The following is a 15817-nucleotide window of genomic DNA, read 5'->3' on the forward strand; positions in this document are numbered from 1 at the left end:
GTGGTGTGTGTTTGTAGTCCCAGCTACCTGGGAGGCTGAGGCAGGAGGATCGCTTGAGCCCAGGAGTTTGAGGTTGCTGTGTGCTAGGCTGACGCCACAGCACTTGCCCGGACTCTGTCTCAAAAAAAAAAAAAAAAAAAAAAAAAAAATTCCATGTCAACAGGCAGTCTCAGCACCCCCTTGTTAAGTGTGTCAAGAGGAATCACATAGGCATATCATGATTCTGGTTTTGAATCTTCTTTAAGCTGTATAAATCATGGTGACAGTAAGAATCCCGACCTTTGCGGGCTGCTGTAGAGGTTGCTGAGTTGAAGTGGAGGATGCGCGGTGCCAGAGGTGCAGGGGGATGGTGTTTGTGACGGAGCTGGAGGACGGGATGGCGATCACGGAGGTGGTGGTGCTGGCGGTGGAGGGAGCAGGGGGTGGTAGAAACGACAGAGGAGGGAGGAGGGTGGTAGTGCTGACGGAGGTGGTGCAAGGGACAGTGATTGTGGAAGCAGTGGGGGAAGGCGGAAGTGGTGTGGGGGAGATGGTGGCCATGACGGAGTGGCGAGGGAGATGGTGGTGACGGTGGTTATGACGATGGCGGCGATGGTGATGGTGGTGTGACATTGGTGGTGGTGACGATGGCAGTGGTGATGACGGGGGCGGTGGAGGGGCAGATGGTGAAGGCGGCTCCAGCAGCCCACTGGGCCCAGGTCTCCTGACTCCTGTTTCTGACCCACACGAGCCACGTCCTATAGATCTGCTGTCCCCAGCCCCCGGGCTGCCACCTGGTCCTCGTCTGTGGCCTGCATCACCACCTGAGCTCCGCACCACCCCCTGCGACACCCCAGCCCGCCACCCCTGGTCTGTGGGAAAAACTGTCTTCCATGAAAACGGTCCCTGGTGCCAAAAAGGCTGGGGACCACTGCAATATGACGTGCCAGTCCCCACCTGCTTTCCCCACTGCCCCCATGGTCACAAACCGAGAGTGAACTCCACGTGCCTTGAGGGGAAACCCAAGAAGCAAAGGTGGCAGTCCACAGCCCTGAGCAGTGGCCAAGGTGACTCAAACTGACTTGTGACAGCCTGTTGCCCTGGTCTGCGGGCAGACACACCGCGGCCACAGGGACCAGCCCGGCCGTGCCCATGGACGCAGGGAGCTGGTCCTCTCAGCCACTCAGGGGGAAGTAGCCACACGGGCAGGAGCTGTGCTCCCGGCGCTCTTCTTCTTTTCCAGACCCACAGCCTGGCATTCCTCCAGCTTCCTGTCCAGGATCTGCGACTCTACACCTCGGGGCCGCATCCGTAGAGTGAGATGATTAATGCCAATTTTGAATTGCTTTTGGTGACGATGAGAGTGTATGCAGAAAGTGCCTAGCTCCCCACTCTTCTCACTCAAGAAATGGTGTCTGAAGTTTCATAGCATCAGGACTTTCATCATTGATCTCCAGCCGGGGGAACAGGAGCTGGAGAGAAGGCGATCGCCCCTTGCTCGACAGGTAGGTGCCCGCCAGGACCGCCTGAGCCCCGCGCCTTCAACTGGGGAGACAGAGATAGGCGCTTTGTATGTGACCGGCTGCACGGCCCCCCTCAGTGGACCCCTCAGCACCCTGTCTCCTTCTAGCCTCAGGTCACAGGTTTCTCATCCCCAAAGCTCCTAGTGTAGGTTTGGGGGAACTTTTCAAGTTGGAAGGCTGCATTCATTTAGCTGCAATCAAATAAGGCTGAATTCAAGGAACTTCAATTAGATGTACTTAAAAATGTACATTATTTTGTAAAAATCTAACTACTATGTACTTAATCATTTAAAAAATTGAAAACTGTTTGTTAATTTTAAAATTAATCTTGTAATGTCTTTGTTGTGTTTCCTTTTTTTTTGGAAAGCATTTGAATATTTGGTTGCAGCGTGGAGGTCCGTAGTTTCAGTTGATCCTCTAGATGGGCATCAGTCATTTGTGACCTTAAGGGCATCTTGATCTGGGTTAGGTAGGAAAAGGTAGATTTGCAGCAATAAGCGGTTGAAAAGCAAGAAAGCATTTTGGGGGCATGTTGCCAAAGGCGTGGGTATTCTACTGCATTTTTCCATATTTCAATTGCATCTTTCTTAGCATCAAACAATGACTTTAAAATGTCATCTACTGAGAGCTCAATCAATTCCATCTGTAGTTCTTTAGGTGCCTTGGTGATATCAACTAGGCGAGGCTGAAATGCTAATTTGAGTGTGATGTCATGATTCTCAAAGTCAGTGAACCTTTCATTGTATTCTCCAATTGATAGGTCTATAACAGCTGTGTGTTCTTCAAATGACTGGAATATATCATCCTGCTCATCAATGACCTTTGCTTACCGGGGGAAAATGTTCATCTGAAATTTCCTTTTGAAGAAGAAGTGTTTTGAAAACAAATAGCTTTTCTCAAAATGCTTGGTTTTTTTTTGCCACTTATCATATATAGACTTAGTTTTGCCTTGCAAAGAAATATTCAAGTAGTTTTGATTTGACATAATATTACACAGAAATGCTGCATTCCTGTAGAAATCTTTCAATAATTCACATTACTGATTCTGTTCTTCATAAAATTTAACTATCTGTTCTTGCAGAGATAAAATTTTGGCTAACACCTGTCCCTGTGATAGCCAATGAACTTTAGAATGATATGGCAAATCCACACTGAATACCTCATTGTTCAACTTTAGCATGTTATGAAACTGACAATGCTGTGTTGCATTTGCAGGAATATAGTTAACAATACTTATAACTTATTGCAAAGTGTCACTTAAAAGAGAAGCATTATCACAGAGATTTTGCTGATGCAAGATACAATGAAAAGAAATGAGAGCATCTGGATCTGTTAATACTTTTTTTAAATCTATGCAATAAACCCTTCATGTCATCCTGAAAGTTGTTGAAGATATCTATTCCCTGTGTTTTGTTCTTTGGTATTTTAAATACATTCATTTTTAAAAATAAAATAAAAATATAAAAGAACAAAAATGTATGAATAAAAATAAAAGGATTTGTTCTGTAAAATTTGGATGCAGTCAAAACGCCACACTTAAGGACCTAGACGACCACATGTGGCCTAAAGGCCACAGGTTCCCTCCCACCCACCCCTGACACCCCCCTTCCTCCCACCCTAGTGTGCTGAGAATCAAGACCCAGGTCTGGGTTGGTGACAGAACCATGACAACAAGCACTAAATCAGTGTTTCCCAGAATGTGGCTCCTGTGTCACTGGTAGCCGGATGACGGGGGGAAAGGGGTTCACTTACAGGCACTAAATAACAACCAATCACATAACGAAAGAGTCCCCTTTCAATTCTTCACTGTCATCATTATAATAAGTCACACCATGTGAAATGGCTTTTTTGTGAATCTGAAACAAATAGCAGCAATTTCACATGGCTCCACCTAATAGGATACTTTAGGCATACAGGAAGTTATAAAGGACAATAATATGAATAGCTTTATAATCCAACACAGCTCATGAAATCAGAGAGCCCTGATGGCACATAATTTATGATGATTCTGGAAGGACTTACAGGTGGGCATTCATAAATGGCCAATGCCACCAAAGGTGTGGTGATTATACTAGCAGCTGAGCTCATGAGAAGATTCCAGAATACCTGTATCTGAATTACAAACCTTTAACAACCTGTTTTAAGAATCTCTCTCTCTTTTTTTTTTCTCTAAAAAGCCAAAGTTGGTTCTATCTCCTTAGAAATAAAACAGTGTTAGGTCACAGCTTATGGATTTACTTTTATGTGTAACAATTTACTGTTATGAACCAGAAGGAGAAGAAATTATAAGACTCAATGATTAAATCTGTCAGACTTGCTCTCTATCCCAGCGTGTAATTTATTTGAATAACTTCATTTTAACAGACATCGACTTCCTTCACTTTGATTTGGTCCACTCAGTTTAAGTCATTAAAGCCGTATGTACTTCAGAATGTTTACAAAAGACATTCATATCTATTCTTGTGCTGATTTTTTATTTCTGACTTTTTTTGCTGTCACAAACAAAGCTGTTTCATGTGTCATAAGGCATATGTGTGAGACTATCGCTGGCATACGTAATGAAGAGTGGAAACGCTGAGTATTATTTAATTATTAGTAGGTATTGCCACATTGCTACCCTAAGTGACTGCAGCATTCTACATGCTTGCCCACGGACAGGAGAGTCTCCACTTTTCTATATCCTCTATATCCTTAACATTTTCCATCTCTATGCAAGAGGGTGTCAGCATGGTGCCACTCTATCTTTAACACCTTCCTAACACTTGCTAGTCACCCTTTGTCACTAAGCAGAGATTGTACCTTGGGATCAGTACCTTGAACGAACAGAAACCTAAACTTTCCTCCTCTTACATTCCGTGTGTGTTTCTTGCCAACTATTCTTGCACAAAGCACGCCGACTTTCCAATTGTGGTAAAGGTATAAAATTTCCTTTTAAAATAAATTAAATGGAGTCAGCTTACAGCAAAATATTAGGTAAAGAGTGCATGCGATTTTGAGGGGAAAATATCATACAGGGAAACTGAATAACAGAGAAATACCACACACGTGATTAATTGCAGGAGAATATCGCTGAGCTCTGAGATCATGGGGTTCTGCAACTGGGTACCACCTGCCTGAAAACCGTAGTATTTCAGAAGTGAAAGAAATCCTAGGGATCATGTAATCCAACCTACGTGTTTTACGGGTGACAAAATTGTGGTCCAGAGAGTGGAAGTGTCTTGTCTGTGGTGGCACAGTGAGTCAGTGGTCCAGAGGAGGGTGGCACCCAGGTTTTCCTGCCTAAGCACATGATGGGTGGTGGCTGGATTGATGGGAACAAGTGATTAGAATTGATTCACCCCCAGTTCTGTGCACCTGATGTTTGCTGTTTCATCATCTTGTAACGCAGGCCTGGTGCAACACATTATTTCAGTGTTGTTTATCTGAAAATGTCTATTTTTGTCTGCATTCTTGAAGGATATCCTCCTTGAATGTAGAAATCTGTGTTAACAATTTTTTTTTCTTCTTAGCTCTTCCAAGATATTGTTCTACTATCTTCTGGCCTTTACGGTTTCTAATGAGGGGTCGGTGATCCTTCAAATGCTCTCCTGTATTTAATGTGCTGTTTTGATGTGGTTGGTTTTGCACGTTTCTTCTGAGCTTTGATTTTCAACAGTTTGGCTCTCATGTGCCTTAGTGTGGTTTTGTTGTATTTATCCTGCTTTGATGTGCTGAGCTTCTCAAATCTGTATTCCTTCCAACAAAAATTTTTGGATATTATTTCTTCAATTTTTTTTTCTGACCCATTCTCTCTTTTATCCTTCTGTGACTTCACATATATATATGTTGAACCTTTTCATATTGTCCCACAGATACTTGAGGCTCATTTCTTAAAATCTTTCTCTTTCTGTCATTCAAATTTAATAATCTCTATTGCCCCATCTTAAAATTTCTTTTTCTTCTTCTATCTCATTTTGCTGTTAATCCCATCTGGGCTAGAGTGTAGTGGCATCATCATAGCTCCCTGCAATCTCAGACTCCCGAGCTCAAGCAGATCCTCCTGCCTCAGCCTCCCAAGTAGCTGGGACTACAGGTGCATGCCACCATGCCTGGCTAATTTTTCTACTTTTTGTACAGATGGGGGTCTAGCTATTGCCTAGGCTGGTCTTGAACTCCTGGCCTCAAGTGATCCTCCCACCTCAGCCTCCCAAAATTGCTAGGGTTACAGGGTGAGCCGCCACACCCAGCCCCCATTCAGTGACTTATAGAATTTCATATATGGTATTTTCACTTTCATAATTTCCATTTGGTTATTTTTTATTGATTTCTATTTTTATGCCAATATTTCCTGTCTTCTCATTTTTTATGGGCATCTTTTCCTTTACATCTTTTATGTTTTTCATCCATGGTTACAATCACTACTTTAAAAATCTTTGTCTACTAATTTCAACATCTGGGTCATCTTGGGGTAGGTTTCCATTAATTGTCTTTTTCTCTTGAGTATGGGTTACTTAGTTTTTCATATGTCAAGTAATTTTGGATTCTATATGGGACATTAGGAATATGTTATAAACACTCTGGATTCTGTTATAATCTGAACAGTATTAATATTTCTTTTTTTTTTTTTCAGTAGGGACACAACTTGGCTGGAATCAAATGCAAAATCTCTTACCCCCACCCGTATAGTGTCCTGCAACTCAAATCTCAGTTCAGCTCCTTCAGCCATAGCTGAGCTGCTTGGAGTCTGCCCTGTGAATACACACATGGCCCGGAGGTCAGCCAGATATTAATATTTGGGCAGTTTATACACAGAATTTGGGGCTGTTCCTCTGTTTCTCTCCTCTTTGGGATTTCTACTTTCCAGCAGTCATTTTTGCCCCAAATTTTGTCCTTTGGTTATTTAGGACAGCACTGATTGGGACCTGCCTTCAGACTAAACTCAGGAGCTGGGAAATTCGCCAGTGGTATTCTCGTTTTCCATGTGTTGATTCCCTTCCAGTATCTGCCTGTTCTATCACTCTCCAGTGCCTTCAGATAGTTGTTTTTTATATTTTTCCCAGAGTTTACAGCTGTCACCTGTGGTAGAGTTGGTCACATAGGAGCTACTCAGCCATCCGGGAACTGGGAATCCTTCTTTGTCTCACTTAAATGAACAATGCAAATGGTTCCATCTGAGAGATGGTAAAGCTGAGGCCGGGAGAGGAAACAAGGTCATGGTGTGTTGCAGAATGGGCAGGGAGATGAAACAGCTATGGTTTTAAAAAACCGGGTTGGGGATTTTTAGAACCGCAAAACAGACTGTCTCCTATGCAAATCTTTTGTTTTGTGCATTAGTAATATTGCACAAAACAATACTAATATTTTTATTGGGAATAATCTTAGCAAATAGTCCATGTTCATTAAGTGATTATGGGGCCTGGTGCTAAATTCCTTAAATGCATTATCTGTTTGAATCCTCAAGACAATTCGATGGGATTGGATTGTTTTTATTGGGAAATTTCACAGAGGAGGAGATTGAGGTTTAGTGAGGTTAAACTCCAGGTGACAGTTGTTTGCATAATTAATAATAATAACAATGGCTGATATTATTGAACTATTGTCGTGTTGTAGATAATGCACTAAGTGATCTATATGTTAATATGTATGTTATCTCACTTAATCCTCCCCCAAACCCTATGAGGTAAGTATTGTTAGTATCACTCCACGTTTTCAGATGAAATGGAGGCTAAGAAAAAGCTAAGTGATTTGCTGAAGGTCACATAACTAGCAAGTGGTAGACCTGGGACTTGAACCCAAGTAGATCACCTCCAAACCCATCTGCCTTAACCTCTTTGCCATAATGCCTTCTTGCTCCAATAAAGCATCTGAAAAGACCTATCACCTTATAAGTCCTCTACAGAGGCAGGTTCCCTTCCTCTTAGTCAATACTAGATTGAATCAAACGGAATCCCCAAGGCTGTGGGCTTTCTCGGGCACACGCAGGTGGGTGGTACCCAGCCAATATCTGCAGGGTCTGAATCAACCCGAGAGCCCGTTTCCGTCCATTTATCAGGCGCCCCAGCCTGCAACGCAAATGAGGAAATCTTCCTAAGCAGGAATAAGCTGCAACAAACTGCAGAGGTTCCCTCGTCCTGATTTTCACTTCATGTTTTGGATGCTGCAGGTCGGGTGAGCGGAGATCCCGGGCTCCGGCCCAGGCAGCTGCCCTGCCTCCGGTGCTGCCATGAATCACTTCCAGGCCATCCTGACTCAGGTCCGAAGGCTGCTGTCCAGCTACCGTCCCAGCCAGGTGCAGACCTTCCTGGACAGCCTGCTGAAGGAGGAGCTGCTCTCCAGGGAATACCACTGTGCCCTGCTCCACGAGCCTGACACGGAGGCTCTGGCCAGGAAGATCTCCTTGACCCTGATGGAGAAGGGAGACCTGGACGTGGCCCTCCTGGGGTGGGCCTGGAGTGGGCTGCAGGCCCCGGCGGCCAAGAGGAGCCCCATCCATAGGGACCATGGTGGTAAGTTGGCACCCCTTTCGCTCAAGGAGCAATGACTGGCCGTAGGCAGCTCCAGCACCTTCCCTCCTGTCTGAAAGGGAAGTCGCTGGGAAGGCAGAGTGGACAGGATTGGCGTGTCTAGCGAGCTGGCAGGAGCGGCGAGGACTTGGGAAACTCAGTCTGCCTTGCTGGGTGTGCTGGAGGCTCACGGTGTGCTTCCCATCCCGGGAACGCCACCACGCCTGCGGCGCTCACTCCCTGATCCCCGACGACGTGCCAGCAGCACTGGGGGTGCCCAGGCGGACAGACCAGCCCCTGCCTTCACGGGGCTCCCAGTCTAGCGGGGAAGGCGGATGCAGGCACAATCAGTGTGGGTCAAAAATAGAGAAACGGGGTGCGCAGAGAGGGAGAGTCAAAGAGCTGGAGAGCAGAAGACACCGGTGTGCACGCGTGTGCATGTGCATGTATTTTCCTGTGCATGCATGCGTGTGGGGGGCTGTCAGTGTGACAGAGACAGACACGGAGAGAGAGAAAGGAAGGGAGAGATAGACATGGAAAGAGACAGAGAGACAGAGACTGGGAGAAGATGCCAGGGGGAGAGGAAGGAAGGGAGAGACAGAGGAAGAGAAAGAGGGAGAATCTGGGGTGAAAGAAAGAGGGAATAAGAACAGCTCACAGGGAGAGAGAGAACGAGTGTCTTACTTTTTAAAAGAGTATGGATGACACTCATGCATCTTAAACCACAAAGACAAGCCTGCACCCTGGCGTTCCTGCTCACATCCTTAGCTCCTCCGACAGTTTAGACAGTCCTTCCCAGTTCCAAAGTTTTCACTTCGCTGCAATGTTGCAACTTTCCAAAGACAGTGCTTGTTCTACCTCCTCCTCACAGCAAACCTTGAGATGGTGACAGAGATATTAACACTGTCTATTTGCTGTGTGCCCGGCACAGCCTGAGCACAACCCGGCACCCTCTTAGTTCTCCCTTCAGTGCTCTCCGTCCTTATTAGCATTTGAAGAGGAAGACGGGACTGCCCAGAGGTGATGCAACTTGCCCTAGGTCCACTGATGGGAAGTGGTGAAGGCTGGAGCTAAGACAGAGAAGCTTTTTATACTCCACCTGGCTTTGAGGGACAAAATGCCTTTTGGTGGCCTGGCCTCAGGCACCAGGGCAATGCTGGTATACTCCAACTCTTCTGCCAAGACATCAGTTCTATGGGGTTGGCTTTTCTTGTGGCTAAATTCTCGCCTAGGTGTTTTCCATCGTCCCTAGGATGCATCCTGCACTCCCTCCCTCCTCACCCTAGCAGACGCGGGGAGCGGGGTGGCATCTTTGCTACCGGAATCATCTTCCTCGGCTTCTCGATGGGGCTGTGAGCATCCAGTGTGGTCTTGATGGGGGTGCAGATACCACCTGGGGGAGGAGTCAGGGCCTCCCATCTGCACGGCCTTCGCAGGGCTGCGGCCCGACACCTCGGCCCCTCCCTCCCTGCTTTCTGGTTCCTGTTATTTAACTCTGTTTCCTCCCTGGGGATGTAATATTTATATTTATGATCCCACGTGACTCCAGAAAGTGGAACTGTGCTCACGGTGGCATGGTCTCCACGGAGCCGGGAGACGGAGCGGGACAATGGCTTTCCCTCCCCGGGCTCGCTCTTCCTGCCCCCCAGGGCTCTCTCCTGGGCTGCCAGGAGACAGGGCTGGCTTGGGACAGCAGGCAGGTGTCCCACCAGCAGCCTTTGGCGGAGAAGAGGGGGGACAGGGAAAGAGAATCTCATGGTTTGGAAATAAAGGCCACTGACTTTAGTTTCCATGGGGGCTCAGAAAAGGGAATCATCCGCATGGGGTTTTTGTGACCCTCCCTCTCGGCCACCCTACGATGACCCCGGCTCTGCTGCTCTCAATGCTGCGATGACCCCTATTGTCACACAGAGGAAAAGCTAAATCCGGACATTGGGCCACAAGGCCCTTCACAAGCTGGCCTTCATCCCCTCTCTGCTCTCATCCGCTACTTCTCTCTGCCCTGCTCGTCTCTCGTGCTGTCCCTCAGACACGCCGCACGCTCTCTGCCTCAGGACCTTTGCACATGCTGTTCCCTCCACCCGGGACACTCTTCTCCAGGTACCCTCTTGGCCAACCTCCTAACGTCCTTCAACTCTTTGCTCACGTGTCGCCTTATCGATGAGACCTACCCGGAGCCTCCCATTTGGAATTGCAGCTCCCCTCCCACCCCGAGCCCCCTCCCTGGATTGAAAATGTTTTCACCTTCTATGTATTTTAGTTTTGGATTGTGTGTGGCGTTTGTTGTTTGACTCTCCCACTGGGAAATAAGCCCCATGTGGACAAGGATCTGTGTTTTGGTTGTGATGTACCCCAAGTGCCTGGCACAGGGCCTGAGCACCGTGTACCATATGTATTTGTGGAATGTTGAATGGATGGATGGGTGGATGGGTGGGTGGAGGGATGGGTGGATAGTTCACATACTGCCATTATTTCTATTTTACACATGAGTAAACTGAGGCACAAAGAAGATAAGTGCTTTGCCTCAGGTCATGGCCTAGGGAAGGGGGCTTCCGGGTCTCTTGGGTCCAGGCCTATTGTAGTACTTTCTGCTTGGCTTCCTCTTCTAAACAACCCAAGAGGATACCGTAAATCTATCAAAAATAAGAGGGCAGCCTTCAAAATGAAACTGGCCTGATGATTCAGAAGATACCTTCAGATATTGCAGTGCCTTAGCTGCAAGTGTGCAGAGAGCCCACTGCTGGGATGTGACCTTGGGGGATTGGCTCTGTGCCACACACAGCAGCGTGTGTGCATCCAGCCCCGGGAAAGGTTGGTGGGGCCTGAAAGTCAAGCTCCTTGCTCCGAAGGAACTCTTAGCCTCAGTGGGAAATCAAACACCTGGAAGGATAACCAGAAGCCAGAGATGGGGGATCTAGGCTGGGTGATGATAGAACAAGAGCCAGGCTGGAAGCCGGGCAGCTCTGGATCTCAGGCCATGCTCTGCAACTTATAAACCGTGGGCCACTCTGAACCTCAGTGTCTTCATCTCTAAGATAGTAGTGATGATGTCAATCTCCCAAGACTATAGTGAGCGTTAAATGAGATAGTAGCTGGAAAACCATCCAAGGCAGTACCCTGGTGTGAGGTAGCACTGAATACACACCAGACAAGCAGAATTGAGCAGGGGGAAAATAAGCCAGGGGTTTGAAGTGCCAAGAAAACAATCATTTCTGCAGTCTCATTGGGGGCTCCAAATAATATCTAGACGCCTACTCCATGCAAAACACAGTGCTGAGTTGCTGAATGCTTGGGTGCTCTGCACATAAGAGACATACAAGAAATGAGTCCATGGGGCCCCCATTCTGGGGTTGGCACATTGAATAAGCACATGGGCTGTGCCCTCAGATGGCCCGAATGCCAGTCCTAGATCCCTGATTCCAAGAGGGATGACTTTGAACACTTCCCGGGGCCCCCCTGGGCCTCAGTTTTCCCATGTGTAAAATGGAGGTGATAATATAATAGTCCTCAGAGTCACTGTTCTAAGGGTTCAGCAATACCATCCAACGCGAGGCACATCCATTCCCGGCAAGAGAAAGCTGGTTCTGACTCAACACCCCCGGGGCTGGCGTTCGAGGCAACCGCAAGCCCAGGGTGAATAGGAGGACAGCCGCAAGTGAGCACGGGGCCGGCTGGCCTGGAGTGTGCCAACGGCACAGGGGACACAGAGGTGCCTTTTCTCTGCCAGGGTCTTATATTTTATTGTTTTTGTTGGTTCTCTTTTGTTGTTTTCGTGTTCTATGTTTCCATTATGTGGTGTTTTTGTCCATGAGGTCTCTTTTCCAGGAACCTCCCAAAGAACAAAGTATCCTTCTAAGATGTTGCCTGATTTGCTGGAAGGCAACACGGGCTGCCAGCCCTCTCCCTCCAGCTTCCTCCCCCGTTTGGCCTTCGGGGTGAGAGAAATCAGAGCTGTGGCTGACCGGAGAGGGGAGAGGGTGCATCCCCCCACGCTCCAGCCTTCCTTTCCCGAGAACCAGCCCTGCCCTGCTCCAGGAGTCTCCTTAGCCCCCTGGGAGGCGATGCGCTGGCGACAGGGACCCTGTCCCTTCCCCTTGGGCTGCTTCCAGCCACCCAGACCCACCACACCCTCACCGCAGGAGCCGCAGAAGGAGAGGCACCTGTGCCCGGAAGCTGGCACTTCTCCACGGGTTTTCCCGGGCCAGCCTGCTCCTTAAAGCAGCTTGCCTCCCAGCCTGGCACTTGACCCAAGCAGCGGCGGTTTGTGTTCTCTGTTGCTGGGACCTAGAGTGGCTCACCTGTGTCCTTACTTACTATCTACCTGTCTCTCCAGCTGCCTGCCCCTCCTCCGACCTGCCTGCCCTCAAACCTGCGGGGTCTGTCTGCCCACCGACTCATATCTGCTTCTCAATTCATCCATGTGTATATCTACAACCTGTGCATTGTATATACGTATCTACTCGTGTCTACTCCTCCATTTATCAACTTTCCTACCTACCTAATCACCCATATAATTATATATCAACTTATTTACCTGCCTTCCTACCAAATAACCCCCACTAATAGGACTACATTCGCATACGCCCTCCTGCCTACCTACCTCGTTTGGATACAAACCAGTTTAATTCCATCTATTCATCTACCTCTCTGTTTACTGATCTCTTTTCCTTCCTTTCTCACCTCCTTCCTTCCCTCCTCCTTCCCCATTTATTTGGCACCTGCTAGGAATTATGGTGACCACCAGAAAGCATAAGATGGAGCACTTACAACCTCACAGGGGAGGACTCTTTGTCCCTTTGGAACTTGAGGCTGCCTTGATCATTCAAATGCAGAACTCCATCCATCCACTCAGACAACCCTGGAGTGGCCTGGAGTCGACTTAACCCTTCCTCCCGGCACCTTGTCCCTGTTCCCTCGGTCCCGGAGGTTGTCACTGTACCTCTGAGCCATCCTGCACCCTCCTTCCCTTTCTCTGCATCCTCACTTGCCTTGCTCGAATTCAGGCACCCCTTGGTTCCTGGCTGGGGGCCACAGCTGCCCACCCCTCTGCCCTGGTCCCTCCAGGTGCCAGCGTGCAATCTCTGCCGTCAGCGGAACACACAGGCTGGCACTTGTCACTGCCCTGCTCAGAAACCCTTCGTGTTGACATGGGCATGGTCAGCTTGTGGAGTGTGGGCCTGAGGGGCATCAGGGACGATGTAGAGAGGCGGGGTGCCAGGCAGGAGCTCTCACCCAGGTGAGAGATGGCAGGCCTGGCTGACCCGTCCTAAGCTCTGCCCTGACGCGAAGCTGCCTTGGCCATGGGGCTGGGGCTGGGGGCATCAGAGTCAGCTGACTGAGAACAGGAAGGGACCCCCATATGGAGTCTCAAGACAGCTAAGCAGCCAGGGGTGGCTCTTCCTTGACACCAGGTCACGGGAGAATGACACTTCTTAGAATGTCTAACGTTCGTATGTCTGTTACATTAGCCCAACGGAGCGAAGCTCTGTTTCAGATTGACTCTTCGCATTTCTTATTTGTCTGTCTACTTCCCTCTGGGACTTCTAAAAATAATGATCGCTTCAAAATAATCGCCCTACAAAGACAGGCATCATTCTCATTTTACATGTAGGGAAACTGAGGCCCGCGGAAGGGAAGGAAGGGGGCCAAGGTCACACACTTGCTAGTAACAGCCAGCTCTTCAATCTCCCAGCCCAGTGCTCTTTCAGTAAAAACACATAAGGCATGTAAGTTATTGTTTCCAAAACTTCATTCGAGGACCACCCTCATCATTTTTGCCTTTTCTGAGTACTGCCTTTAGTTATTTACTTGACAGTTATTTTTTCAAATCACTCATATTTTTTTTTACTCACCTTTATCTTCAGAGAAAACTTTACATCCTACCAAATAGGAAAAAGTATGCCAGAAACAGCAGGTAGCTAATAAACGGGAAGGCAGAGCAATGTTATTAGATTCTAGCCAGAATAGCTGACCACTGCAGGCTCCGAGGCTAGAGGGCTGCTCTCAGTGAAATGGGAACATCTTACATAGAAGAGGCGTTGAAGATATATCAGCAGCAAACTGAGACTTTCTCTTCAGGAGGATGGGCAGACTTGAAAAGACACTAACTTTCTCACTGTGGGGGTCAATGTTCCTTAGCACCACATCTGTGGGTCAACCCAAACCATCTGGCTGGAAATGTACCATACTGGGGGTAACATTCTGTTACGTGTAGTTTCTGTTTTCATCCAATGTCTTGGAGTAAAAATGATGGGTGGACCACGCATGATCTCCAGGGACATTTGGGGCAGTTTCGTGTGAGGGTGGGGATGGGAAGGGGAGGGGAGTCCAGGGAGTCTCCCAGCAGAGGTCCTCAGTTTGTCTTGAGGCATTTGTGGGGCTCTGCTACTGGCCCCATCCTGCAGAGGACAGCAGATATTTGCAGCTGCCACCTGTGTGGTTCCATTGCAGCTGTCGTCTCAGAATGTCAGAGTGTTGAAGGTCCCCCCAACAGACAACTCGAAACTTTCTGTGCTGGCCACATGTGGTCCACAGTGAGGAACTGAAATTAACATCAGAGGCACTGGAAGGGGTTTAAGGGAGTGTGGGCAAATTAGAGGGCGTTCCGACGGAAGACATCTCTGACAGCTTGGGGCCACCTTGCAGGGAGAGTTTTCTGCCAGTCCCTTGCTTGCTCCTTTGCATGCTGGCTTTGATTGGCGGGCTCCCCACGGTGGAGGGAGGCTAGTGATGAGGCTGCCTGCTTCTGAGCCGAGCATCCCACGAGACTGGACGGCATCCTTGGGAAGGCTGAGGCCCGAGGAAGGGCTGCGGACTCCAGGAGCTGCCGGCCTGGCTGGACTTCCTACACCATGCGTTGCCTGGCTCCACGCCCTGCTGGGTCCTACCTGTCAGAGCCCCAAGGTAAAAGGGCTGAAAATACATCTTCATTTAGAGTGAGGTCTTGGCTGGCCCTAGTGTCTCAGAAGAACAGAGACACCACTCTGAACTGGGGGGCTGGGGGTGGGAAGAGAGGTCTGTGGCAGGCTGGCGCAGGCTGTCGGAAGATGTGAAGCAGTTGTTTATTTCCTTGCACCGGAGGAAAATTCAGGTCAGCCAGGTGCCTGGAATGTGAGAGGGTTTTATCAGCGCTGAAGAGTTCTAGAAGTCAGACTTTCAGGGGGCGTGTCGTTAGCTCTCAGCCCGCTGGCCCTGCTCGGCAAACCACAAGGTCCTCTCACTGTCAGCTCTGGTTTTGGGTAAATATTGAGAGGGGCTTACACAGGATGGGACCTCTGCCAGACCACACCCCATCCCGGGAGAAGCAAGGAAACCAAAACTGGAGTCAGCCCCGGGTGTAGGGGTTGAGCCCAGGCAGCTGGCGATAACTGGTCACCTGGGCAGACGCTGCCCTGTCCTCAGTTTCCAAATGGTGTTGTTTGAGAAGTGGGGCAGGGGACAGGGGACAGCTGGTGCGAAGAGCATAGCACAGACACATAGCCCCAGCTCTGAAGGCACCATGGCAGGTCTGACTCCCAGCTGACTGTCGGCCGTGCGTGGTATGCCCTTGTCTAGGACTGTGCCTGGTAAACTGTAGCAACCAAATATTATCACAGGAGCCTACTATTATCGATGTTGCTGTTACTGTGGTGTTGCTGTTACTGTGCGGTTAAAAAGGTGAGAACGCTTTTGTCACACTCCCCTGCAATGTGTGGCTTGCTCTGAGCCCAGGGGCTGAAGACAGGTTTGCCAGCTCTGCTGGTTGCCGTCATAGGTTGTTGAGGGGCGTGTTGGAGGGGGGAAAGAGAGGTCAGAGGTCACTTTGGCCCATCTGCAATTGATTTCTTCAATTCC

The 15817-nt window shown here is 48.6% G+C and overlaps 2 protein-coding genes across 5 annotated transcripts in view; both read left to right on the plus strand.

The window, feature by feature from the left end:
• The first annotated feature begins 7584 nt into the window (after nt 1–7584).
• On the plus strand, nt 7585–8022 carry LOC123631983 (MHC class II transactivator-like). Its single transcript, XM_045542120.1, has one exon. The coding sequence runs from the start codon at nt 7705–7707 to the stop codon at nt 8020–8022; it is 318 nt and encodes a 105-aa protein (XP_045398076.1). The 5' UTR covers nt 7585–7704.
• A 6681-nt stretch (nt 8023–14703) lies between these two features.
• The window catches only part of LOC123632375 (MHC class II transactivator-like), a 38834-nt gene continuing 37720 nt past the window's right edge, over nt 14704–15817 (plus strand). For 2 of the 4 annotated variants that reach the window (XM_045542587.1, XM_045542588.1), the window contains exon 1: nt 14752–14887. In XM_045542587.1, the coding sequence (XP_045398543.1) occupies nt 14836–14887 (52 nt within the window). In that variant the 5' untranslated portion in view covers nt 14752–14835. Of the gene's footprint in view, nt 14888–15817 lie in introns of all 4 variants that reach the window. The other 2 variants (XM_045542584.1, XM_045542585.1) reach the window with 2 other exon arrangements.

This window comes from Lemur catta, chromosome 2 (assembly GCF_020740605.2).
Source record: "Lemur catta isolate mLemCat1 chromosome 2, mLemCat1.pri, whole genome shotgun sequence".
NCBI classification, from domain to species: Eukaryota; Metazoa; Chordata; class Mammalia; order Primates; family Lemuridae; genus Lemur; species Lemur catta.